At 36.7% G+C, this 26,371-nt stretch overlaps 2 protein-coding genes and 1 pseudogene across 4 annotated transcripts in view; 2 read left to right on the plus strand and 1 right to left on the minus strand.

Annotated features, from left to right (window-relative positions):
- Positions 1-26,371, minus strand: part of ITGB8 (integrin subunit beta 8) — a 79,003-nt gene that overhangs the window by 49,022 nt on the left and 3,610 nt on the right. The window contains 1 exon segment of the mRNA XM_045793078.2: positions 3,237-3,322. Coding sequence (XP_045649034.1) covers positions 3,237-3,322 — 86 coding nt within the window.
- MACC1 (MET transcriptional regulator MACC1) overlaps positions 1-26,371 on the plus strand; it is a 311,257-nt gene that overhangs the window by 22,693 nt on the left and 262,193 nt on the right. The window lies entirely within an intron of this gene.
- On the plus strand, positions 17,410-21,218 carry LOC148110392 (large ribosomal subunit protein eL31 pseudogene; annotated as a pseudogene).

Genomic DNA, 26,371 nt, shown 5'->3' on the forward strand with positions numbered 1-26,371 from the left:
AGCCTATTTGTAAATGAAAAGCCCAGGTTGAAGTTACCCTAGATGGCTTTTCTTCAGTTGTTACTTTCATCCATTCAAGATAATTATCTGGGGAAAAAATAAGAAAAGTTTTTTCTTCTCATTTCTGAGTCTTTCTGACTTCCAAACATGGCAATCTGCACAGAAATGAAAGAACTCTATCATCTTCCTCTTGACAGTGGATGCCCTTTGTGTTGTCTTTTAGGATAATTATGTTCGAAGGCTGCCCTCTAAACTTTTGGCTATGTAATCACAATCTGTGTCTGGCACAGCAGGCAGGAGAGAAAGAGAATTCTTCAAAACCCATCAAGATTTTTACATTTGTTAAAAAGGAGGCTGAAACTAGGTAATATTGGTTAGGTCCTTTCAATCCTAATTATTGTCCAATTATTTTTATGTAGCATGGAGAGAGAAAGAGAAAGCAAAACGTATAGAACAGCAGATTAACATACTATAAAAGAAGAATGTAGGCAAATTGAATATACCCTGTCTAAATTTTCTAGTGATGTTTTTACTTTTGACCAGCTTTGAAAATTGTATAAACCAGGCTTAATGTGTTACTGTTTATGTATTCTAATTGTAAACAGAGGAAAAAAAAATACCTATTCTTTCGCTGTCCCTCAACTCTCATTGGTTAAGAAATAAAAGCATCAGTTGCATATGTGCCTAACAGTGGGTAATCTTTCAAAATTAACCATTGTATTCTTCCTCTCGATGACGTCCAGTCAGCCTGCAGGGAGTGGACAGCTCCTTCTGTTAATGATGTGGCTAGTGGCTGAGTCCGAACACTGGTTGCTTCCCCTTAGGTGGTGTTCTTAACACAGTCCTCTTGGTTTCCTAAACCTGAATGAGTTGCTCTGGAGTCTCACTCAAGTTCTTAAAGTAACAACTCCCATTTCTTAAGCAATGCCTGGGTCAAATGCTCTCACCTACTGCTTCATTTAATCTTCATTACAGTGTATCATAGGTATAATTATTATTTCTGAAGAAAAACTGAGGTTCAGAGTAGTTAGAGTAACATGTCCAAGTTTATACAGTTAGAAATTGATGGCCTTGGGATTTGAATCCAAGGTGATCTCATTTCAGAGCCTGCTTTTTCAATACATGAATTAGATGACCCTGCACTACATAGAAGAATATTTTGCAACACGAACAGCCAACTGATTTCCAAATGTTTCCTGAGATACTCTTCTGAAGCATTTGACCAACAGCAGACACGAGTTTGCCTCCTTTGCTTCGGCAGCCACCGGACATTTCTCTTTGGATTACCTCCTTCCATTTGGCCACCAATTTCTCTGAATACTCAAAATACTGCCCCTGGTGGCAGGACTGACATTTGCTCTGCCTGTAACTGTGCCTCTCCAGATTTTCTGTGCCAGTGGCAGTATCAGATAAAGGGGTCCTTCTGTGTAGCTGGGATGTTACATTTGGCTGACAACTGGGTTTCTTAACCATCTTTTGAAAGTCCCTCTAAACTACACTGACTAAAGTTCTCGGCAGCAGATATCAAGTGGACGTAAACTTCATGGCTCTAAGGATCTTCCTTAGTAAAAATCTAAAATGGAATATTGGCCTAGGGACAGGAAATAATCAAGCCATGAAACATTCTTGACGAGAAAACCTACAAGTAAACTCCCAACTCAGGGTTATAGAGATGAGGAAAGGGAGACTCAGAGACTAGAGTGAATTCTATCTGGTCATTTGGCTCATCAGAGGTGATGGGACTGGAAACTCTGGAATTGTCCTCTCTCTGACATTGCCTGATTCCATGGGTTCTGGTAAAGCATTGCCTAGTTTAGAGTGACATCTGATTTTCTCACTGGTAAAGCCTAGAGTATATTCGAGAAGGCTTTGGGTTATGAGTAGGAGGGACACTTACTTTCAGACATGGCTACTATTTTCTGAACCCCTCCCCTGCCTCTTTCCTGACTTGCTTTAGAAGAAAGTAATGTCCACCATCCTTTGCTACTTTTCACCTTTCTTTTTCCTCCTGGCAGATGCATAAAGGCAAGCAATAACAGGAGAAGTTGGAAAGATGATGGTAGGTGCAGTTTTTGAGCAAAATCAGAGGAGGCAAAAGCTAGAGATTTCTTTTCATGTCAAGCAGAAGGCCATTAAAGATCTATTTGTTCCAATTCACAAGAGCTACATAAACAAATATAAAATTACCTATATAATTTCACAAAAGAACTCCCAGATTAGTAGATGGCTTCTTCATTACAACTTATTATATAAGGTAGTTCTGATTTAAGATTACCAACAAAAGAAAAAATTCACAAAACAACTTCACAGCCAAGAAAGAAGGAATGCATTACAATTTTTTTTACTAAGAAGTTTGTTATTGGGGTATATTTCTCTTGTTAGAATATAAAAACACTAATTTTGAACAGTAAACAATTTCTGAATTATTCTTCATTCCACAGAATTTAAATGTACACAGTATTGCATGAATGGGGTCACATGTCAAAGGAAAAGCATCCCATTTTTCATAAGTAACTGGCAAATTGATGTACAATGTTATGAAATGGAGTAAATAACTTATCTCTAAGTATTTCAAATAAAAACAAATGAAACAGACCAATAAACTAACTTGCTTTTCTTTAATAAGCAAGTACAAGACTATGATCCAACTTGGATATATAACCTACTGCCCCAAGCTGCAGCAAGAATTTCACACAAAGCCTACTGACCTATCAAAATTACTTTCTGTGTTTGCCAATTCTGTCTATAGAACAGATGGAAAACATAAAATGGCTTGCACTTCATTTCAAAATTACCATAATTTTCCTAATGAAAAGGTTATACTTTATATTAAGCCAGATATGCTGTTTCCAAGCATAAAACCAAATAAAATTTTCCTGATGCTCAGCAATATCTTTCTTTTTCCTGATGCACCTTCAAGGCACAAAATACTAGGGCAATGAAATCATGCCTAGAGAGAAGGTCAACCATGAGGAACAGAGAGAAGAGAAGGAAAGGGAAGGGAGACAAGGAAGGAAGGAAGGAAGGAAGGAAGGAAGGAAGGAAGGAAGGAAGGAAGGAAGGAAGGAAAGAGGAAGAGAAAGAAAGAAAGAAAGAGAAAGAAAAAAGAAAGAAAGAAAGAAAGAAAGAAAGAAAGAAAGAAAGAGAAAAAAGAAAGAAAGAAAGAAAGAAAGAAAGAAAGAAAGAAAGAAAGAAAGAAAGAAAGAGGAAAATAGGAAAGAAAGAAAAAGGCACACCTCTTGAGCGCACCATCCACATTCCGGACCCAGGGCAAGGCACCTGGTGCAGGACACTGCGTTCGAAGATGTACATCTATTGTCTTCTGTAATGGAGGATAAAATGAGGTGTTACTCTCATATTGGGAAGTATACACAATTCTAGACTAAAATATATTTCAAAAACTGAAACAAGCTGACCAATCGTTTTAAGTAAATATTAAAAAATATATAATTTCTTTGGGAAGAGGTAAGGTTAACTACATTACAGTTAACAGAACATTTCTTGGATAGTTATTATTTGTTTTTATAAGGCTGGGAAAAAGGGGGGTGATGAAAATGTGATTTTAGTTAGGTTTGGGGTTTGGCTTGAATTCTACTACAAGAGTAAAAGACACTCCACATTTTTTAGCGTGCTGAAGTTTCACCGTATTTTGTATTATCTGAACTAATAAAGCATTTTTGGTCTAGAATTTTTCCTGTAAAAATAGTCATATACAGACCTCAGTCTGAACATGTCAATCCATATTGGGTCAGAGTGAATGAACTTTCTGAAAAATGATCTTGATTTCTTGAGAAATGATGACATATAGAGTAATTAACTCGGGAATTTTGATTGTCTTAGTATTGATTATTTTGGCTTGATGGGTATCAGAACCAAATATAACAGCGTCGTTCAACATTTTAGACATAACGTAGTTAAAATGGATGAATTGTTTTAGTTTAAGATCATGACCAATTCACTTTCCCATAGATTCCCACACTTACCTGTGACATTTTAGTAACATAGCTGTGTCTGAAAACTAATTACCTTTATCCTTAGCCACCAACTACTTATATCATTATGAAGAAGCTCATCATTATAAACTTAAACACATAAAATACAATAAAGAATGAGTCATAAATTATTTTATCATGAGTTTTTGGTGGAATAAGCACATACTTCCTACAGTCCATTCTCTACTATGAAATGTCACAAGGACACTTGGAAATCACAGCATTCTATTCATCTCACTCACAGGCATACGGTAAATAACAGGCATTCAAGCTGTAAGTAGTTCACAGTCCAGATGAGGAGATAACTATATAAGCAAACAATAAAATACAGTATGATAAGCACAGTAAAAGAGATATCACCGAGGCACTATGAGAACACACTGAGGGGCTTCTCACTCTGCTTTAGAGGGAAGGGCAGGGATGGGGGAAGAAGGTATGTTTAAGGATGATCCCTAGAGGCAGTGATATCTAGTATATCTCTTTGCCATTTCATTTTGTTTCTTCTAATCTGTGTGTATCTTTTAAAAAATGTAATGAAAGAGGAATGAGAGAGGACTATGTGTGTTTGTGTGTGTGTACAATCACACAGGGACATGGTAGTTTGAAAGGGGATCAAGCCCACAAAATCTCTAGCTGTCCCCATCCAATCAGTTTTTCTTTTTCTTCCCTCTCAACTTGCTCCAACATTCTAGAATACACAGTTAAAACAGCTGTGACCTGAAGGTGGCATGGGGTGGGCTTTGGCAGTGGGAAGAGACAAAGAGGAACTACAGGAGACTAAGTAGAGCAGAAAGGTACTAATTGGGGTGATAGCACGATTCCCTCTATTTCCCCAGACAACCAACAAGTTAAGCTAAAACCATCCCTCCTTAACTCTTAATGGCTGTTCTATTATCTCCTCTCTGTGTCTCCTTGCAGCCTTTGTCCTTGGCTTTACATCAACTTTTAATAAACATGATCCAAACTTCTTTATTCATTTGTCCAGACCTGGTCTAGACTTCCAAGGACTAAAAATAACTACTGTTTTGGGCTGCCTTTACTACTAGTGTGGCCACCTGACTATGAAGGCTCCATAGCTTAAAATCCTTCTATGTGGCTTAGCCTGCCAAACTATAAAAAGGTGCCTAGTTTTAAAGTATTCAGAGGAGAGAGTGACCTTTTTAGTTTTGCTCTCAGAGAGAAATCAAGCACATTTGCAGACCTAATTTGGCCTTTACCAACTCTTAAACTTGACCTGACTGGAACGTGGAAGTAAGTCTATTTCAGTTCAGAGTTGACTAACTCTTTCACTCCGTAGGTAGGACGGTGGCACTGGCAGTTAAGACTGCACTCTCTTGGAAGGGAGGCTGATGCTTCTGTGACTGTGGTCTTTGTTTCTAATAGTTGTCTGTGTCCTAAGTTAACCCAGATTCAAGGTCAGGTCAGTCTCCTACTTCCAAGACACAAGTGGTAAATAACAAGTTTACAAGCACAAATCTGCTTTCTTTATAGTCTGCCTTCTGACCATTTGTTTTAAAAAGTTCTGGTGCCAACTTCTGTTCTCAGACTTCAGACACCTAAGAATGATGACCAAGAGGGATAGAAACTTCGGTCGTGTCAATATGTCCCAGGTTCCGGGGTTGACATTTCTCAGTCTACAAAATTATAGGAAAAATGATCCCATAAATGGATATGGAGGAGGCAGACCTTACGATTCTGCAGAACTGGAGGAAGGCCATAAATTGAACTCCATGGGAATAGTGTCAAATGTGACTGCTGGAGAGTGTCATGGTTAGAATTTACAGAAGACAAACCAGATACACTTTGGTAAGCAGAATCCTCAGGGGTTTTCTTTTTAATTTTAAACATACATTAAGTAAATGCCTAACATGCAAATATCACACCAATTAGAACAGTTCTTTACACTGAATGGTGATGCTACTATGGAGGTTATTAGTCAGTATGTGCTAAGGGGATATGTGTGTGTGCGTGTGTGTGCATGTGTCTTTCTGTCTGTCTGTCTGTCTGTCAGATCCTCCTGTGTAAATAGAAATCTTTACATTGAACACACATCAATCAATGCATGAGTGCTGTTTACAGACACAGGCGGTTTGTCATCAGCCTCTAGGTCGACTCCATTCATTGGCTGCCCGATCCCTGATGCAACATCATACGAGGCTGCTTTCCAGTGGTGCGGTGTGTTCCTAGCAGCCCTCAGCATTGACACCTCATTAGAGGGGGTGCCTGAGTGATTCTTATCACTCTATGAGAGTGGTAGTTACTTGTCCAGCGATTTGTTCAGTAATATGGCATAGCACTATATTCTTTGTGTTCTAGCATTGTGTTTTTATTAAGGATACTTTTTTGTGGAATGGAAATTAGGAAAGACAATGGAAGCAGAATCATATTTTAAACCATGTATCTTCAGAACCCTCTCTTGTTCTCATTTGCTTTAGTCCTCACTGCCTCACAAATCCCATGCCATTTAAAAAATGTGCTATGAAGACAGAAATTAGCAAAGGATTTAACATCATATAAGTGTAAACATTCTGAAAAATTCTATTCCTTGATCTATGAGTATGGGCTGAGATTCTTACTTTTGCTCCTGTTACAACTGAAGTAACAGTGAGGTACCATTGCTGAATATTTCCTGGAAATAAAGTTCCAAATTTCCACAGCACTGTTACTTAATAGCAATGTGTTCTTAGGCTAGTTACCTAAATTCTCTGAGGTTCCGTTTCTTCCCCTGTAACATAGGGCTAACTATACCTGTATCAAAATACTGATATAAGATGAAATGAGCAAGCGTAAGCATGCCAAGCATAGTACTTAGGGTATGGCAGACACTCAGCAAAGGGACTGTTGTAACTTATTTATAATTAATATAATAACTTATACATGCATATATACACACATGTATATACACACATTGTATATAGATCTAGCTTCAAAAAAAGGGGGAGGTGTTATGTGTCTTTAAATTTGTTGTAAATATAATTAGTTGTATTAAAAATGAAAGTCCCTTGGATCATAAACACAAAGTTTTAAAAATATAGCTAATATGTAAAAATAACTATTAAATAAAAAGCTACTACTTTTATTTTGGTTATTTAAAAATGACTCTTAAAAGCCAATTTATTCAGATATACACATATCAGTCCAATCTGTTATAAGTACAATTTTAGCATGACTATAATTGATTACTGAAAATCTCTTACAACACCTTCATTTTGTTCACATTTTTCAAAGTGTACCTTGACTTAGTCTGAATATTTTTCTAATTATTTCCCAGAATTAAATGTTTCTGACGCATGTAAAATGACCTTTAGAACAGTCTGTCATAAAGTATAATAAATATCTATCATCAACAGGATAAAGTACACAAAAATCAGGAAACTACATTATTTGTGACTGTCACTTAGATATTCTTTGTTTTAGATGATGCATTTGTTCACATTATTTTGAGAATGTTTAATCTATAGAAGTAAGAAGAGAAAGAAAATGGACCCCCAAAAAAGTAACTAAAAAAGCCCATAAGCTTCAACATTTAGATTGAGATCTTTCCATAAGTTAAGTGATCAGAGAAAGTGAAAGTTTTGGAAATATTTCTAATGTTTTTCTGCTCTGACGTCTACACCACAAAATTTCAACAAAATTTAAAGGATGCCCAAAGTTATCTGGAAGAAGGAACAATTAGAACTGATAAAGATTGTAGTCCTTGATATTCAGAATCAATCATTCTAGATTCTCCTGTTAGGACTAGACAGAATGATTTGTGAAGAATGGAGAAATGCTTTTTTTTTCTTTCCCAGAGAATCCTTTCCTTAATTGCATTTACTATACAAATTAAATTAAACTTGGATAATTATATAAATCCACTTCCTTAACAAAAAGATAAAAGTAAACACTGTTAGAATGCATATATACTCTACTTTGATAGCAGTCAAAACCAGGCAAATTGAGCACACACAGAATACGTTTTGGAGTATAACTTTGGAGTTTCCTTGTTCTAGATGTATATCGTGGCCATGTAATTGTTACAGATATCTTCAAAATACATCACCTGATTACTGAAAGCTCTCTTTTGCACAGAAATTTAGCATACTGTCATTTGATGTAAAAATAAAAATGAAGCAATAGATTAGTGTTCTAATCACTTGCTATTACCTAGTTATTCCAAGTTTTGATTGAGGAGCTGTTCTCTAAAGGCTCCTACAAATATATAGAGAGGAAAGAGGTGGTTAGGACTACTTCTTTGAAAATCAGGCACAGTAAACAAAACCAAAGTCAGTTAAATTTTAAGGGAGATTAGGTAAAGGGGCATGGGAGAAAAGATAGAAACATGGGAAGCTCTTTGGAAAAGATCTGAGTAGGGAGGCTCTGAAGAGCTAGAGATGTATCAAGAGGAAGCTAGTGACTGAGGGAATATCGCAAAAACAGAGGAAGCAAGGAAATAATGGTACAACTATTTGTATTTTTCTTTTTCTTCTGTTTTTTCCCCCTTGGGCTTCATATAAACAAAATACATTTTTTTTTATTATTAACGTTTTGCATTTGCTCTTTTACTTAGCATTTAAACTATGAAACACAATTTTACTGTTGAAATGGACAAAGAAGCAGATATTATTAAAGGAATTAAAATAATGCATCTGGGCCAAAGCTTCAGCTTATAAAATAATTTTTATGCAACAAATGCATATTTCAACTGTGCTCTTATAGAATTACTTGAAAAATTCACTTTAATATTTGTAGTTTACTACTAAATTATACATTCAGAAAGTACTACTCTGTAACAGCAACACCCAACCTAGAGTACTTTTCTCTCCTTTTTCTTTACCATATTGTTTGTTTCAAACTTGTAGCAAATAAGCATTCGGGCCATGGAAATGAAAATGAGTATGTCTATGGGAAAAAAATTTTTGTCTGAATAATTTTGACTCTACTTGCACTTGAAAAAACATACACCCATATTTATGTTTGGCCAAAAACTGCTTGGATTCCTTTCTTTCTTATCTTCTCTATTATCTGTTCCAGTGATTAGGTTTGATAGTCTTATAGTATATTTGGAGGAAAAGGCAGTGGTATGATTGTGTTCAATACTTATATAGAGACTCAGAAGAAAAGGTGAGGAAATGGAGACATTATAAGAAAAAAAAATTGTCTTAGCTCCCCAAAGGAAGAACCTAAGGCAGAGATTCTTTGCAAGCAATCTATTGAGAAGAGAAGTGAGGTAAGGTCAGGAGAGAAAAGGCGCAAAGATACTCTTGCAGTCAAATTCTGGTCTTAACCTGTCTGATTCTACCCAGAGCTGGGAGCACAAATGATATCACAAAGTTGTCCCACTTTGAGGCAAAGTGGAAGTCTGGCTTTTATACTCTCCCATCGGTCAGTCATTGACTGAGGGTAGCACAGAGAGGGCTGGGGGTTGGGGTGGGTGAAACTTTACACATTGCTGAGCCATGTGGCTCCCTTTGATGGAGGCCATTTTCTTGAGAACGTAGCAGCTGTGAGCCATTAATGGCTAGAACTCAGAGCAACAGGGAATGGCACACCAGCCCTATAAAGAGATGTCTGGTTTAGTAGCAGCCACCTTGAGCCCTGAATGGAAGGGCTAAGCATGGAAGCCAGTGCTAAGAATGACAAAGGTAAAGACGTCCTCGCCCCTCACAGCACCATGGAGTTGCAGCCCCCATTCTGAGTTGTCTTTCAAAACTGTTTCCTTTTTTCTTTTTCTTTTTTAAAAAAGTCATCTCTATACCCAATGTGGGGCTCGAACTTACAAGCCTGAGATCAAGAGTTGTTTGCTCTACATACTGAGCCAGCCAGGTGCCCCACTCAGAACTGTTCCTAATATAAGAGGAAAATTTACCTGAGTTTTGAAAGATAATAAAGACTTGAGCAGGATTAATGTAAATGCTCTTTTAGAAATGTTAAGCATAACATTACTTTACATGACATAGACCATCCACTCTGAAGAGACACGTTTTGTTTTTCCTTGGAAAAATAAGACTATGAATCTGTCAGTTCCTGGAGGGCAGGTGCTTACATATATTTTCTTTCTATCCCCAGTATCCAAGTCTAGCATCTGGTACACACTCAGTAAATGTGTGATGAATACATGATATTCTAAGTTGAAGTTGACCTGGCAGTCTAATTTCTTAGGTTTTTATAGCTCTTGATTATTTACATTTAAAAAAAAAAACTTCAATTCCGAAACCCATTTATTGTAAAAGGCAATAAATATAATTATGCTTACTGGATGAACTCATATCTGGATAAGTTCATATCTAGATGAACTCATCTCGATATTTTCAAATGTGAAAAAAAAAAAACCAACATAAAGTGGCAAATTTCTTTACCTTTGGTCTTCTGATAGTGTACAATTCTGCTGATTTATTTTAAATCAAGGGTAATTTCTATCTAAAGAACCCTGAATATGTGATGGGAATGATACTGAATTGAAATAGTACTTTTTAATGCTACCGTTATCAGATGCAAAACAACCAAATTCACTAGTTTTTTTCTCATTGCCCAGATCTAAATCAAATTTCAATTCAGCAAATATTCTTTGCTCCTATAAGTTTGAGTAGTTTTTACTGAGCACAACTTCCTTATAATACTGATGTTATGAAATAGCACTAATCTTTTCTTCTCATTAGGTTTTTATTATGTGTAATCTTTATGTTTCAGGGAAAATTTTCAACCTCCTTTGTTACATAGAAAAAATTCACGTGAGTTCAACAGGGTGTTATGCTAGCATAAAGATTTTGGAAAACAAAAAAGGGGGGAAAGCTACTTTCGATGCTGGGCAGGTTAAGAAATGTTAGGGCAATGCTACACATTCCGTCTGTCTGCCCTGCCCTGTTTGGGGCAATCCCAACATGAGTCAGAATTTAAAGTGGGCTGGGATGGCATAAAGCAAAACTCTAGTTCATGATGGAATGTACAAGAAGAACCATTGTGAAGCCACTTGTGTTGAAATGGGCCATCACAAAAAGGCTGGTCTGGTGAGGTCATATCACAACCCTACATTATGATTCATTTATACACACTTTAATCAATTTAGCTTTGAAAAAAATCTGATTGCAGCATACAGAGGATGCTTGTATAAAGTATGCTCTACCATCAGAACACTTTTTAACTTGAAAGAGGACACTATTAAGTACACCGGTGCAATGGTAGAAATTCGAACTTCTCAGGTGAGCTGAGGTCTAAGGTCACCCTAAATGCACATTAGTTTGGTGGTGTAGAACAAGAAATGAAAACAATAAACAAGGCAATCCATGCTAAGGTGACAGATAAGAAATGTCAGGAGAAAGGGAATGCCCTGAGTTAGTGATGAAGGAATCTTTTCACGTGAAGGAGGGCCTGACAGGTTTTGAAGGACAGGTACAGTGCAGAAATCTGGTTGAAATTTGTGATTTTTTTTTAGATTTTATATATGAACATGTATATATGTATATGTATATTTTCTATTTTCTATATTTTAACATATATTCTTAGGTATAGGAAGGAGATGAAAGAGTGCAAAGAATACTTGTTGTTTGCATTCGAAAATGACTTTGCAGTTCATATTATTTTCTACACAGTGAAGTTTCTCTTGGTGGGCCAAGCAGGTTCTCAACATACAGCAAGAATTGCTCCTGAAGACCATCAAATTCAGTTTTGCAGTTGCTCCCTTACCTGAGCACATCAGTCTGTCTTCTGACACTTACTCATCTGGGGGAAATTTGTAAGGATGTGGGAGAAACTCAGGAAGAAAGATGGGGTCAAAGCACAGCATCTCCCAGTATAGCTTTCCTTCTTCAGACTTGGAACTTCAACAAGGATCAAAATCTCAAGATTCAGGGAGGGCTCCAGAGGCCCCTCTGAGGCAAATACTGGTTAAAGCTGCATTTGTCTAACTTGGAAAAGCAATATTAGTCATGTGCTTTGTGTCTTGTTTTAACTGGAACTTTTCCATACATTCCAACTGTCCTGTTTATGAGGCACACTCCCTTTTTATAAAAGCTAAAATATTCACCGGTTTCCCACTCTGTTCCTCTAAATAATGTTTTTAATCTAACATATTAGAGTTCCAGGGGCTCTTCCTATTTTCCTCTCCAACTCTTGGCAGGTATGAATTTCCTTTCTCCCACTTAAAAAAAAAAATCATACTGCTATTCACGTCAAAACCTCAAATGCCATAGTTAAGGATGTAAAAGAAATGCCCCAGGATGGTAGGAATGCATTTTCTACACTATGTTTTTTAAATCTGAAGTCACATTGCAGGTATATACTTGGTTAGAAAAACAAAGAAATACTTTATATTGTGAAGAATTTTGTTCTAAGTAAAAATATAAATTAGGACCCAAAGTGAATTTTAGTTCATTTAGCATTTGACTTTCCTGCAATTAGATTTCAAAGACCATAGAAGTATTTATATTTTACTCTGCCACTTGAAAAAGCAAACCTATATATACAATAGAATAGATTCAGGAAAATAAAAAAGAATAAATATCTGTTAAGTGATTACTCTGTTTTGGGTCCTCTACCAAGCACTTTACATGTATTATTTCATTGAAAGTTTAGAAAAATCCTATGAGGAAAGCATGCTCATCTATAAAAATAGGGAACTATAGCTTAGGGAAAGTCTCATCTTAAAGTCACACAGCAAGTGAGTAGAGACGAACTTGGAACCCACTTCTGACTACAGAGCCTTTTCTCTTGAATAATGTCCAATATGGAATAGAGAATAACATAAAGACAATTATGCCAAAGTATGATTTAAAGCTTTTGCTAATTAAACTATTATTAGTCCTTGAGTAATGACTCAATAATAATTCCCATGTACCTCAAGATAATTCTTTCATACAAGTGGTATGTCATTACTTTTCCTATTATCAGTCCCACTCTCGAGATGAGGATGTTAGATTGCCTCAGCAGGATTATTTTCTGTCCTCAGTGCCAAAGACCTCCCTAAATACTACAGTGCCCTTTTGAAAATTCATTTTATTTCCATGTACAAGGAAACTTTGAGTTATAACACCAAAGCTGCAGCCTGAACATCTCACTGAGTGCTGAGTGCCTAAATTAGATTGGTTGGCACTTTTTCAGCATAAGGGAGAACTTATCCTTTTACAACTGTGTTTCCCCAGCCTCTTGCCAGGGGACAGCTCTGGGCTGCATGCTAATTAGGCAGAAGCACTTGAAATGGTGTTTGCAGTTGCTATTTCCATTTGTGAATTTCCAGTTCTGTCCAGGAAGCCAAATCTGGAACAGGGAAGCAGGCAACTTGTTCTTGTCCATAACTGCCTATTCTCTGACCTTGGCTTGATAATTTAACTTTGCTGGGGTTTTGCTTCCTGGCTGATGAAGCAGAGAAAAATGCTCCTCCTTTTTATGTGCTCTAAAAACACTTTAAAATATAGAGTCTGAGTTAAAAGGACATGATTGGTGGAGAACATTTGCTTTATAGCATGCACAGTTTTGTTAATTTATGGGACTATCTTAAGATACAATTTATAATATGGAAGATTTATTTTAAAAGACCCCCCCAAAACTCTGTATGTTAGGTACATCCAGTTGCCCACCAGTTGCCCGGTAATGCAGAATCATTCACTGTTTTGTTTTAAAACTGTCAGCTTAGAGGCACAAGCAAGCTTTTTGAAGGACAGAAATGTTCTTCATGCTGACTGCAGCAGTAGTACCACAGGCCTATATATCTGTCAAAACCCACTGATTGACACTTTAAAGAGATGCAGTTAATGTAAATTATATCAATACATTTTACTTAAAATTAGCTTTGTAAATTAACTTAGATGGAGTATTTTTTGTTACCTGAAGGACAATGAGTGCACAATGAGGAAATATATTTCTTTCCTGATGATAGTATGTACAACAATATTAAATTACTTTATGTGGTTTTTAGAAGGTAAGCCAATGGCACATCACATAAATCTTTTGACTTACAGAATCTTACAGATTTGTGAGTGGGTAACTAAAGTCATTTATCCCTACACTGTACTTATCTGATTTACATGACTTCCATTCAAATCAAGGGGTAAATTATTTTAATGCTTCTTCAAATAGATTTAGCTCAGCTGCTGGATGATAAAATTATTTTTCAAATTCAAAAATTATTTTTTATTTTCTGTCAAGAACTTCTTGCAAGCCTTCAGCCATATGAAAAATTGAAAGGAGTGTGTAGTAATACCAAATGTAAGATTAATTATCTTAGTAATTAATACTATTATTGCTAATACTAATATAGTTTAAAGTACACATTAATAATATATTTTATATTCTATTCTCTGTAGTAAAGTTTCTTCTATCTTCAGTGCCAAAGATGAACATAAATACTTACGTGTCTTTTATAAAATTCATTTTACTTTTGGGTTCAGAAGAAGAAAATTCTGAATTATAATGAAAAGATTTTCACCTGCCTTATAGGATAGAAATTTAATCTTCTATAATACTTTAATTACCTTAAACTCTTTCAAATAATAATTGCCCATTTTAATTTCATTGTGTGGAATTTGACTAGGTACTTCTTCATACATATGTATCAGTTGACAATGTTTTACCTCATCATCTTTAGTGTGTACTTCCTAAGAACAAGGATATTCTCTTACAAAACCACCACAGAATTGGTGAATTCAGGACATTTAACAGTGATACTATATAATGAACTAATCTATAGTCTGTATTGTCCTATGAAATTCTTGTTCCATATTCTCCGTATGTCCCCACATGGTCCAGCTACTACTTCTCCTTCAACAAAACTCAGCTTTATCAGAGTTTATCTTTCTTTGGGTAAATCTTCAACCAATGCTTTAGTCTTTTCTTTATTCTCACTGGCTGCTCGTAAGGCTCTCCCTAACTCCCTACCTCCCCATCCCCCAAAAGTACCAACCTCTATTCTTTCAAAGTCTTAAGATCTTATTTAATATGACTCTCCCCATCTTTGTTATTACCAGACACTTTCCTAAATTTTATAATGTATTCATCCCCTTGCTCATGGTTTTTGGCCTCATCTGATTCCATGTAATCATCCAGATCAGCCACACATCTCATTGCCTCCACCTGGGACAGAGCCATTAGCAATCTCTGGGGCCAGGGACTGTGGCAGGGAATTCTCACAAGGTATATTCTCATGAGGGGCCACTGGATCATGAAACGATGAAAATGATATTTGACTTTTCTTTTTTTTTTAAGATTTTATTTATTTATTTGAGAAAGAGAGAGAGAGAGAGATCGAGGGGGAGGGTTGGGATGGGGGAAGAAGCAGTCTCCACTGCGAAAGGGAGCCAGATGCAGGGCTTAATCCCAGGACCCTGGGATCATGACCTGAGCTGAAGGCAGATGCTTAACCAACTGAGCCACCTAGGTGCCCCTGTTATCTGACTTTTCATAAGTCCTGTAAATCAGTTTCTGCCCCTAACAAGTCTATCACCAGATAATCTAGTCTGTCACCCTATTCTCAGAGAGCATTGACCTGTGGCATCAATGCTATGCTGACCGCCGAGTAGTCAAGGGTTAGTCCTGGACATGTATATCAAGACCGTGTGCACCCTCGCAGGGAGCACTGGCCTCGTTCTCCAGCTGTGCTGTGCTGCCTTCAGCAGGGCTCAGAACATGCTCAGGAACCCAGTCCCCTCCCCCGTCCCATCACTGTCCCATGAAATGTCACCAAGCATTTTGTGGCTTTGGATTCTTCAAGAGGCATCAAACATGCTACATCCTTTGAACTAGACACTGGTACTAGTAACATTTAGTCCTTGTGTATCCGTTACCAACTTCAGAGGTTAGGCACCGTGATTATATTACTTTGGCCCTCACTTTAAGACTCTAGTTCTAGATAATTATGGTTGAAACACTCATCAAAAGGGACCTTTTTAACCAAAATTCAGAATGTCTGAAACTTACTCTCCTCATGAGGGTTTTTTTTTTTCAGTGTTACTATCCTCTAAATGACTTCTCTTGGAACTCTCTTCCTGAGGGTTTTTTTTTTTTCAGTGTTACTATCTTCCAAATGAATTCCCTTGGAACTTCCCATCTATTGTTTCTAGAGGGTTTTCTTTTGCAAATTATGTTCTTCTCATCTTCAATTCAATAAATTCAATAGAAGTCTGAAGAAATGCACACAAAGACAATAGAGCAACACCTTGGGAGGTAAGCCTTGTACTAAAAAAGAGGCCAGCTAGGTTATTTTTTTCTGCCAATAATACAGTTCTGCTACAGTGAGTTCTTTGTTTCCAGCTAGAACAGCCAGTTCTGCAGCAATTCCTACACACCCCAAAACTTTCTTACATTCTTTGTTCTACTGCTGTCCATGAATACCTTACACCACTAGGCGCAGCCAGTCCAGCTTCCTTGCAAGCTGGCAATAAGGAAAGACATTTCCTAGTTTCGCATTCCTTAAGGCAGCCACTGTCAGCCTAATCTTGTAGAATTTTGAATTTTTCTTTTAGTTATTTTCTTTGTTCAACCTCATAATACTCAATCTGCTTTGGAGCATAGTGGTAATCCCTCATTCCATAAGGAAGAAGCTTTCCACCCAGCTCCTCTCTCTACACAGTATCTGTCACAGTTACTAGGGAATTATACTAAATATAATGCTCGCTACTGAAATCAGGAAAAATGTTTGTAGCTGGGAATATGTTTGTGGTTCAATTCAAACGATAGGACCTTGGTACCATATGTATATGTGGAACAAACGGTACCTCAACTGTGGCTGCACTTTACCATGGTATATCTTGAAATAACAACTTTTTCTATCATAAAAGCAAGTTGGGTCCCAAACCTTGCAAAACATCAAAACATCCTTGGCCAAAAGCCACTGCCCACTTCACATCCCTAATAAGACATATTTGGTACATTTATTTCTTCAGAGCTGACATTCCTTGTCTTTCATCTTCCTGCCTTCATTACCAGACTTTCCCTCTATTTCTAAACTTGGTCTCTCCCATGGACTTTGGTTTGAACTAGCCCCTGGCTAGGTACTTTTCCTTTCTCCATACAACCCGGGGACTGTGATTTTGAGAGGCAGTTTTCTAAATCAAACTGCAACAGTACGGACCTGTAATGTCAACAGACTCTGTCTTTGATAAATGTAACAGTATTTGTTGATTAAAACAAAATAAAGTAAAACAAAATAATAAAAACACCTGGGAAAGAGAGATAACACATCTCCAAAACCACTATAGTAATGATGGTTGGCTTATTGATAAGATTCTCATGAAAGACCACTTTTTAAAACCTTAAATGTTGTTTTAAAATATGAACATTTAGTACTTTGAATAACAAGCACTCAAAAGCATTTTTAAAAATCATCTTGAGTATATATACAATAAGACTGCTATAATTTAACATTGCAATTCTAATTTAATGATCTTATTCTTATTTCCTAAACTAATTTTAGTTGGGAACATTTAAAAAATAACTAAGGGAAGGTAATTTTAATTACCTATTTATTTTTAAAGACTTTATTTATTTGTCAGAGAGAGAAAGAAAGGGAGAGAGAGAGCACATAAGCAAGGGAGCAGCAGGCAGAGGGAAAAGCAGAAGCAGGCTCCCTGCTGAGCAAGAAGCTTGATGTGGGACTTGTGGGACATATGGGACTGGATCCCAGGGCCCTGGGATCAAGACCTGAGCTGAAGGCAGATGCTTAACCGACTGAGCCACCCAGGCATCTTGGGAAGGTAATTTTAAGAAATCTGTTTAATATTAGTCGTTTCCTAGCATGAATTGATCCCAGTACTTTTGTTGAAAGGTAGGACTATTTTAATTAAATTTTAAAACCCCAGGGGAAACCATTTTGACTTCCATTATTCTTTGATATGCAAATTATACTAACTTACTTACTCTGAAAACAGAAAGGATGTCACACTAAGATTGATTTTCAAAATGAAAAATAGGCCTTTAATCCATGAAAGCAGTATGGAAATGTTTATTTTACCTATTCATTCACTTACAGATATTAAATATATGACAGCTGAATAATTAAACCAAGCTTGGCTAATTCAAGTCAGTAAAATGTTCCTTTCTGTGACATATTTTAAATTAATAAGAGGAAATAAAAAGGAAAAACTAAATTAAAAATATGCATACACTAGACTTTTACTGTAACACTCTTTGCTAGAAAATAGGATTCAGTGTAATCTGTTCACATCTTAGAGTTTACCAAAAGGCATTTAGTTACTAACAAATAAAAGCACCTTGGCATGAGGTGGTTTTTCTTATGCAATAAGCACTGGTGTTTTCACTGTTTGTCACTCTCCCTAAAGTAATACATAAATTACTAGACAAGTCTGTCCTTAACTTTTTTAGGGCCCAAAGCAAAGTAAAAATGGTGGAGGGCCTAATGCGACTAAATATTTAATAGATACAACCCAGACTAAGAAATCATTAAATAAAATAAGTTGTATTTTCTTATCTTGATAAATATACATTGATAATATGCTACAAGGCTAGGTTGAATTTAAAATTTCAGACTCTTTAGACTTCTGTTTGGCAGCTTGGCAGTGTGTAAAGTGTTGCCCCTCTAGCCCCTGACCTGCTCCTCTTCTCTTTCTTCTAGTTTTATTCTGCATTGCAATTAGCCCATCACTTACCAGCATGGACACTCCAGCTGCATTTCCAAGCTGTTTACTTCTCCTCTCTTGGAGTTTGGCATACGGGTGGCACAGTCTACCCACAGGATGGCCCTGAAAGTAATTTGGGGCTCTTTGGGCAAAGAATTCTGGAGATGATCTAGAAGGGGACTGAAGACTCTGAATAGTCAGACAGCATGGATAACTTGCCTGTGGGGAGGGCCAGAGCACGGACTCTTCTTACCCCTGGAAGACAGTCTGTAATGATGATTGAGGGTGTAGAGTCACATTACTAATTAGCTAAGAGATCTTGAAGAAGTTATTCGATATCTCTTTAAGTAGTCTGCCTGACTATAAAATGGGAATTATCAGAGCACATACCTCAGAGGGTTGTGGGCATTAAAGGATATATTTTTATACCATATGTACAGAAAGGTACCTGGCATACAGAAAATACTTCACAAATGTTAACTATTATTATTCTTTTAACTCCAGAACCCAGAACCGTGCCTGACATAAAGCTATAGATGTTTTAAGAAAATCTGAATGAGTAATGATTAAATGGATTAGAATAGTCTGTCTTCAATACCATTTTTAGTATTTGGTTAAATGATGATAAATTCCAGTTTGTATAATCTAAATAGAAATCAATTTTAAAATACAGATTGAGGGTAAAGGATCTGGATTATTTTTTATACTTAATTATCAACAATAACAATAATTATCACAGAAATTCAAAAGGAAAACAATTTCATAAAAAGTAGATTAAAAAATATGAAGTTTCTATTTTGACCTCTGATAAAGATTCGCCTATAAAACCAAGAACCTGCTTTCTGGAGTGGACTGAGAAAGCAGAAACAAGTGTATTTTATGGCATTAAAACTTTTATAGTAGAACTCACTTTTAAAAGAAAACTGTATTTCTTAAAGTTCAAATTCTAATGAGGATTAGAGCTAAAGTGGCTTATTTGCTTAGATACCCAATTTTAAGCTAATCACTATTAGCCCCACCTCACTCATGAGTCATTTATTTCAAATAGTTTATTAAGACCTACTGTGTGCCAGGCATTGGAGACACAGAGCCAAAAGGCAGTTTCTCTCTCTCTTTTTTAAAGATTTATTTATTTATCTAAGAGAGAGAGAGCAAGGAAGAGGGGCAGAGAAAGAGTGAGAGAGAGTCTTAAGCAGACTCCATGTTGAGTGTGGAGCCCAATGTGGGGCTGGATCTCAAGACCCTGAGATCAGGGCCCTGAGATCACGACAGGAGGTGAAACCAAGAGTCGGTTGCTCAACGAACTGCACTACTCAGGTGCCCCACAGTTTCTCTCTTAAGTAGGTCACAAGTGGGTGTGGAAATGGGACATGAACAAGAATTCAGAGGGTTAGTCATGAGATGCTCTGGAAGGAATTTGTCTGCCATGTGGAACAGCCTGAAGACACTAGGAGCCATAGAAGGTTCTGAGTAGAAAGGAAAAGTGTGGACAAAGATTTGAAATGATAGAGATCAGTTAGGAAGCTCATAAAATGAAGGATATTTCAGGCTTTCTCTACTTTAGCAGCATTAAAAAGAGGAGATAAATCTGAGAAACGATTATGGATGAAGAGGTGATGTTAAAAAAAACAAAAATCTCCATTTTCCTTTAAACATCTTACCTAGTTTCAGCCACTTATTTATCATCTTGTCACCCCTTCAGTACCTTACATCTCTTCTCTTCCTAGCCATAAGTGAGAATTTGATCACCGTTAATAGCAAAGGAGAAGAAAATTCCTATTACTGTTATCAACTTGGAAATCCTAACATATCTTTCCCCTCCTTTTTAGAGGAGCTGAACCATAGGAAAGATTGTGAAATGCCGTAAGTGGACCATAGAAAGAAAAAGTTTAAGAAGTTTAATATCTTCTTATTAAAATAGCCTGCTCTGACTCTCATATATAATAGCAGCCTGTCTCAGTCTCTCTCAGGATGATTTCCCACTCTTCTCTGTTTTTCCTTCTTTTTACCCGTATGTGTATATATATGACATATACATATCATATATAATAAAATATATATAACATATTGTATCATATATATGTTTATATATACATATAAGCACATGCATAATACATGTATTTGTCCTCTTCAATTAGAATGTAAGCATGATGACAGCAGGGATTTTTTTTGCTCTCTACTGTATTCCTAGTGCTTAGGTAGAGCCTTTGATGGCTCAGCATCAAACTTCTGCCTGAAGGGACATAATCCCTGTGTTCCTTGGATGGCTCCCTCAAAGAAGAGTGACAAGGATAAGAAGGGCTGTTCTGCCCTTAATGAGATGGTGACCAGGAAGTACACTAAGGGCATTCACAAGTGCATCCATGGAGTAGACTTTAAGAACCATGCCCCTCAGGCACTCAAAGAGTGCCTGGAAATTTTCCATGAAGGAAAAGGTAACTCCAGATGTGTGCATTGCCACCAGGCTCAACAGAGCTGTCTGGGTCAAAGGAATAAGGAATGTCCTACACTGAATGTGTATTTGGTTGTCCAGAACACGTAAGGATGAAGATTCACTAAATAAGCTCTATATTGCTGGTTACCCATGTACCTGTCACAGCTTTCAAAACTCTATAGATAGTCAATGTGGATGAAAACTAACTACTGACTGTTAAATAAAATTATAAAACTGTAAAAAAAAAAATCAACAGCAAAAACTTATGCCTGAAGAAAGCATAACAGTTTATTCCTTGAATAAATATACTGGACATGCTCTAAATAACCAATACTGCTAAACATGGCTAATCACTGCAAACATTTAATAGCCAAAGAATTACCTACTTTGGTAAAAATTCATGGAGACAAAATAATGTGAATATATTAAACAGTATAAAGTATTAAGCTATAATAGAGTAGCTCCAAGCAGCTGGGAAAGTCACAAGTCCTATGATGATCAGTAGTCTGACTCATACACCATGATTTTTTCCCTTTGAACACTTTTGACTGAATGGGTTACCAAACACTTAGTAGATAAGTCTCTTTTTCTTTCTCTCTCATAACCACAAGTCATACACATCTGTAACACACTGGAAATCCTGTGTGAGGCACAGTTACATTCCAGGTTACTCCCATAAAGCCAGACGTCTTCTTTCCATTGTCACTATGACAGGAAACTAACCATCGTGAGATGTATTTAAGATGAGTTGAGAGCATTTGGGAGCTCCCACAAGAGGTACGCTCTGATTATGCCCCCGATTTACAAATCAGTATATTCCCATCTGTAGTTATTCTGTGCCGGTAACATTGTTACAGTGTAGGACCCCGCAGGAGTGTGTGAAGGTCCTCTCTCATCTGACAGTCACAGTGAATGTATAACTTAGAGCAACATCCAGAAATTTTTTGAAGAAGGTAGGAGGCAACAAAACAGAGTTCAAATTTCATCTCTTCTACTTACTAGCTAGATGACTTTGAGCAAATTATGTCCTCTGTGCTTCAGTTTCATCACCTCTAAAACAAAGATGATAATTCTGCCTCTCTTATAGTATTAGTATGAAAATAAAATTAATATGGTGAATCAGTTAGATCAGTGAATGGTATAGAGTGAGAGCTACCCAAGTGTTTGTTACATGATGTGAGCATTATACTTTCTTTCCACTACATGTAGAAATCACATTTACATGACTTCTTTAGGATATAATTGGGAAAGTGACATTTTTAGAGATTAATAATTAGGTCACCTACTTAAGGTTAGTAATTTAATTTTTCAATTTAATAAAATGCAATATGAACCATCATAAAATACTATTTTTTTCTATGGCTGTTTTTATTTTATAATCAACATACAGCTTACAGGATGCATTTCATACATAATTGGAGAAGATACATAGGGCTCAGCATTCTCATGCTGGCAGAACTCTAAATGTATAGTCTTGGGCTGCAACAGGGACTAGTTCTGAGGACCAAGAAGGACTTAAGCATATACTGTACAGGGCTGGTTATGAATGTTGTTAGGTTATTTGATGAACATATAAAAAGACTATTTCCTTATGTCAGTTTGGTAAGGTAAGATTCAATAATATCACAAATAACACCATTTTTATACCACTTACTCAGTGAGACTCACCAAACCAGCAAAAGGACATCTTTTAAATGACAGAATGCTATACAACAGGCATTTTCAAGGGAGATACTTTGAGCATCTGAGCTTATTAAGTACAAACAAGAGAAAGACTACATAACAAGGCAAATAGTTTATTACTTTTCAAGAAAACTGATGGTCCCTGCAGAGGACTGTCTCCTGTTTGTTAGAATCTAAAGAAACTTAGATCAAAACAATACCCTCTGACACCCAACTAGTGAACAATAGTGACTGTGGGGGGGGTGGTGGTGCTGGTAAACAAAGTGAGGAATTTAACACCCCACTGTTTATACCTGGATAGGTCAAATTTAACAGATGTGGCAGAAAAGGCTCTAAACTGTTGAGCAACAAAGACCATATTACCTGAAATACTTTATTTGTTTTAAGGAAGGTTCATTCAAAATGGGAAATAGGAAAATTGAAAGGCAATATAGTGTTGCTATATCATGGTATTTCTCATGCCTCACAAAAAAAATTGGAATGAAAACTGATTATCGTACCTATCTTGTTATTGCCTATATTAAAACCTATTCAAAGATGACCTTTACTGTCCTAAATAATACCTCCCAACTCCCCTTTGTTCATTAAAATTACTAACTAATTTTGGTTTTGGTCTAATCAAGGCTTAATTAGCTTACCAGTTGTATATGTTCATGAATAAATTATTTATCTTTAAAACTTAAACATACATTGGAAAAATTATCAGCTGTTAAAATTATTCAGAGATAATTCTTTTATATCTGTTCAGTCCTATTTCTTTAAAAATATTTATTTGTTTATTTGAGAGAGAGTATGTGTGCAAGTGGGGGGGGAGGGGCAGAGGGAGAGGGAGAGAATCCTCAAGCAGACTCCCTGCTGAGCACAGAGCCCGACAGGGGGCTTGATCCCAGGACCCTGAGATCATGACTTGAGCTGAAACCAATATCTGGATGCTCAACTGACTGAGCCACCCAGGTGCCCCTGGTCAGTCCTACTTTTTAGAGTCCTGTATATATGGTTCCACCACTTGAAGATATGGTATATTTAAAAAAAAAAAAAAAGAGTTTACAAGATTAATTCAACTTTTATCAAATGTGAATGGACAAAAAAAATCACAGCAAAATTGGCTTATTAGGCAACTTTTTCATGTTTTTACAAAATATAGAAATACCTTTATTTTTCTTCTGGAAGAAGATTCTGTTATTATCTAATAAATATAGTGGAACTTGATTCTTCAGTTCATCTGTTTGTTACAAAGATTAGAGAGGATGATAGAAAATAAATGAAGCCCTGTCTTAGAATGAACAGAGAATCAATGTGATGACAAAACTGAGAAGAAATTTACTTATTCATTTTTCATTCATTCAACAAATATGTATTGAGCATCTTTTACATAACTAGCATTTCCATAACTAGAATGAGAGCAAAGTACCTTCCCTTATCAGCTATAATTGTAGTTGCTGGGTTGGGAGCAAGAGAGAAAGAAAGTAAACAAATACATAATATATCAGGGATGCTACAATATATAAAAGAAAAAAAGATGCAGGGTAAGGCACTAGACAGTGTTGATAAGGAGGACAGAGAGGGCCTCTTTGATAAGATAATATTTGAATAGACATCTGGAAGAACTAAGGGAGAGGGAATCAGAAATATATCTCATGGAAACACATTCCAGGCAGAGGAACAGTGAGTTCAAGATTGGAGGTAGTATCATGCATGGTACATCCAAGGTATAGCAAGGACCAGTGTTATTGGAACAGAGTGAGAGAGGAAAAGAAGATAAGGAGGTGAGGTCAGGAAGTCATTAGGATCATGGAAACCATATAAAGACTTGGCCCTCAATTTGAGATAAATGAGAAACCATGTAGAGTTCTGAGGAGAGGAGTGATAGAACCCAAGGCACATTTTAAAAAGGTAAGTCTGGCTGCGCTGTGAAGCAGAGAAGCCAGTTTGGTAGTCATTCAAGAGTTCAAGCAAAAAATGCATGGACCAGGGTGGTGGCAGTGGAGGTGGTAAAAGGGCCATAGAATGTGAGAGAAACAGAAATCAAGGATGCCACCAAAGTGTTACTCTGAACTACTGGAAGTGTGGCTGATCACTTAGTGAGATGAGGAAGAGTATGAAAGAAGCAAGCTTGGGGGAGAAAATTGGATGTTTGGTTTTGACTACATTAGGGTTGCTTTTGCCTTTAGACATGTGGTGGAGATGCCCAATAGGCAGCTTGCTATGCCCTTTGGAGATCAGAGAAGGGTCAGGACTGGAATTGTTGGCATACAAGCGGTATTTAAGGCCCAAGACTGCATTAGTCCATCTGAAGTCTCAGTATATACCTAGTAAAGAAAGTTTGAGGACTGAGTCCTCAGCCACTTTGACATTTAGAGCTGGGACAGGAGGAAGAACCAACATCAGAGACCAAGAAGGAGCTTAAACCAAGAGAATGTGGGTTCAGGAAGTCAAGGAAAGAAGTGTTTTGAAGGAGGGAGTGGTCAACAGTGTCAACCCACTGACAGGTGATAGGCTAGCAGGATGAAAACTATAAACTGGCTATCAGCTGTGACAACAGGGAGGGCACTGGGATCTGAACAGGATGGTACAGCTGCAGAGGTGACTAACACAAGCCTGACTGCAATGGATTCAAGAGAAGGTGAGGAGAATTGGAGACAGCAAGAATGGACAACTCTTTCAAGGATTTTGCTAAAGAGGAGAGTGAGAAGTAGAAGATGAGAGATATTGCAACATGTATGGATATGCATGTGCTACAAATGGTCCTGTATAGAGGAGAAAAACTGATGATTCCAGAGATAGGGGGAGCAATCCTTAAAACTGAAACCCAAAACAAGTTATACCTGTGATTCCATTGGGATAAAATAATTGACATTTGTCTGGGGAAGTAGATTTAGTCATGCTATTTTTTTCTTTTTCATATTCATGCATACCAAAAAGCTGTCACATATGCATAGTTTTAAGAGAAATATTTTCAATGCAGCCATAATAGAATCATTGAAAAGTACATGGTTGAAACTATCTTTGTCTTTGCTTCCTCCCTCACTTCTGCATTTCTTCCTTTAAACATAGTAAACATTCCTGTAGCCCTAAATTTCAGCTCAAAAATTCATGCTGTGAGACAAATGATAGTGTGTTTCTCTCCAGTAGTACTTCGATTTACTGAAATATTTTAGGATGAAATGATATGAAATTTGCTTCAAAATAATCTTTTTGGGGGAAGGAAATGAAATGAGTAGGGGAAGAGATGAAAAAGTTGGCCCTGAGTTGATAGTTGATGAAGCATGGTGATGGGTGTAAGGTGATTCCTTATACCATTTTCTCTGCTTCTGTATGTGTTTGAAAATTTCCAAATATAAAGTTAAAAATTAAAAGAAACCTACTGTCAATACCGTACTTAATCCAAAGAAATCCATTACATGGTGAAATTTCTGATAATTTGTTAACAGGTGAAGGAGCTATTTGGGGGCACGGGAATTTTTCCAAATCATAATCAGTTCTTTTGCTTTCATATACAGCACAAAGACTTTTTATATACAGCACAAACTTTTTTTTTTTATCAGAAAGTGTCTCAGTTGCTTTAAGATAGAATTAATTTGGATGCTTATTGTACAAATATTTTTGGAAGACTGGACTTCTAAAAATGAAGCCTTGATTCTCTTAAAAATCCTCTTACTTTAGGTAAGTATAAAGAAATCCAAGAACACTTGTGATATGAAATATGTTCTGAGGTAAAA

Source organism: Ursus americanus, chromosome 3 (assembly GCF_024610735.1).
Source record: "Ursus americanus isolate L20-20 chromosome 3, mUrsAme1.1.p, whole genome shotgun sequence".
Taxonomy (NCBI): domain Eukaryota; kingdom Metazoa; phylum Chordata; class Mammalia; order Carnivora; family Ursidae; genus Ursus; species Ursus americanus.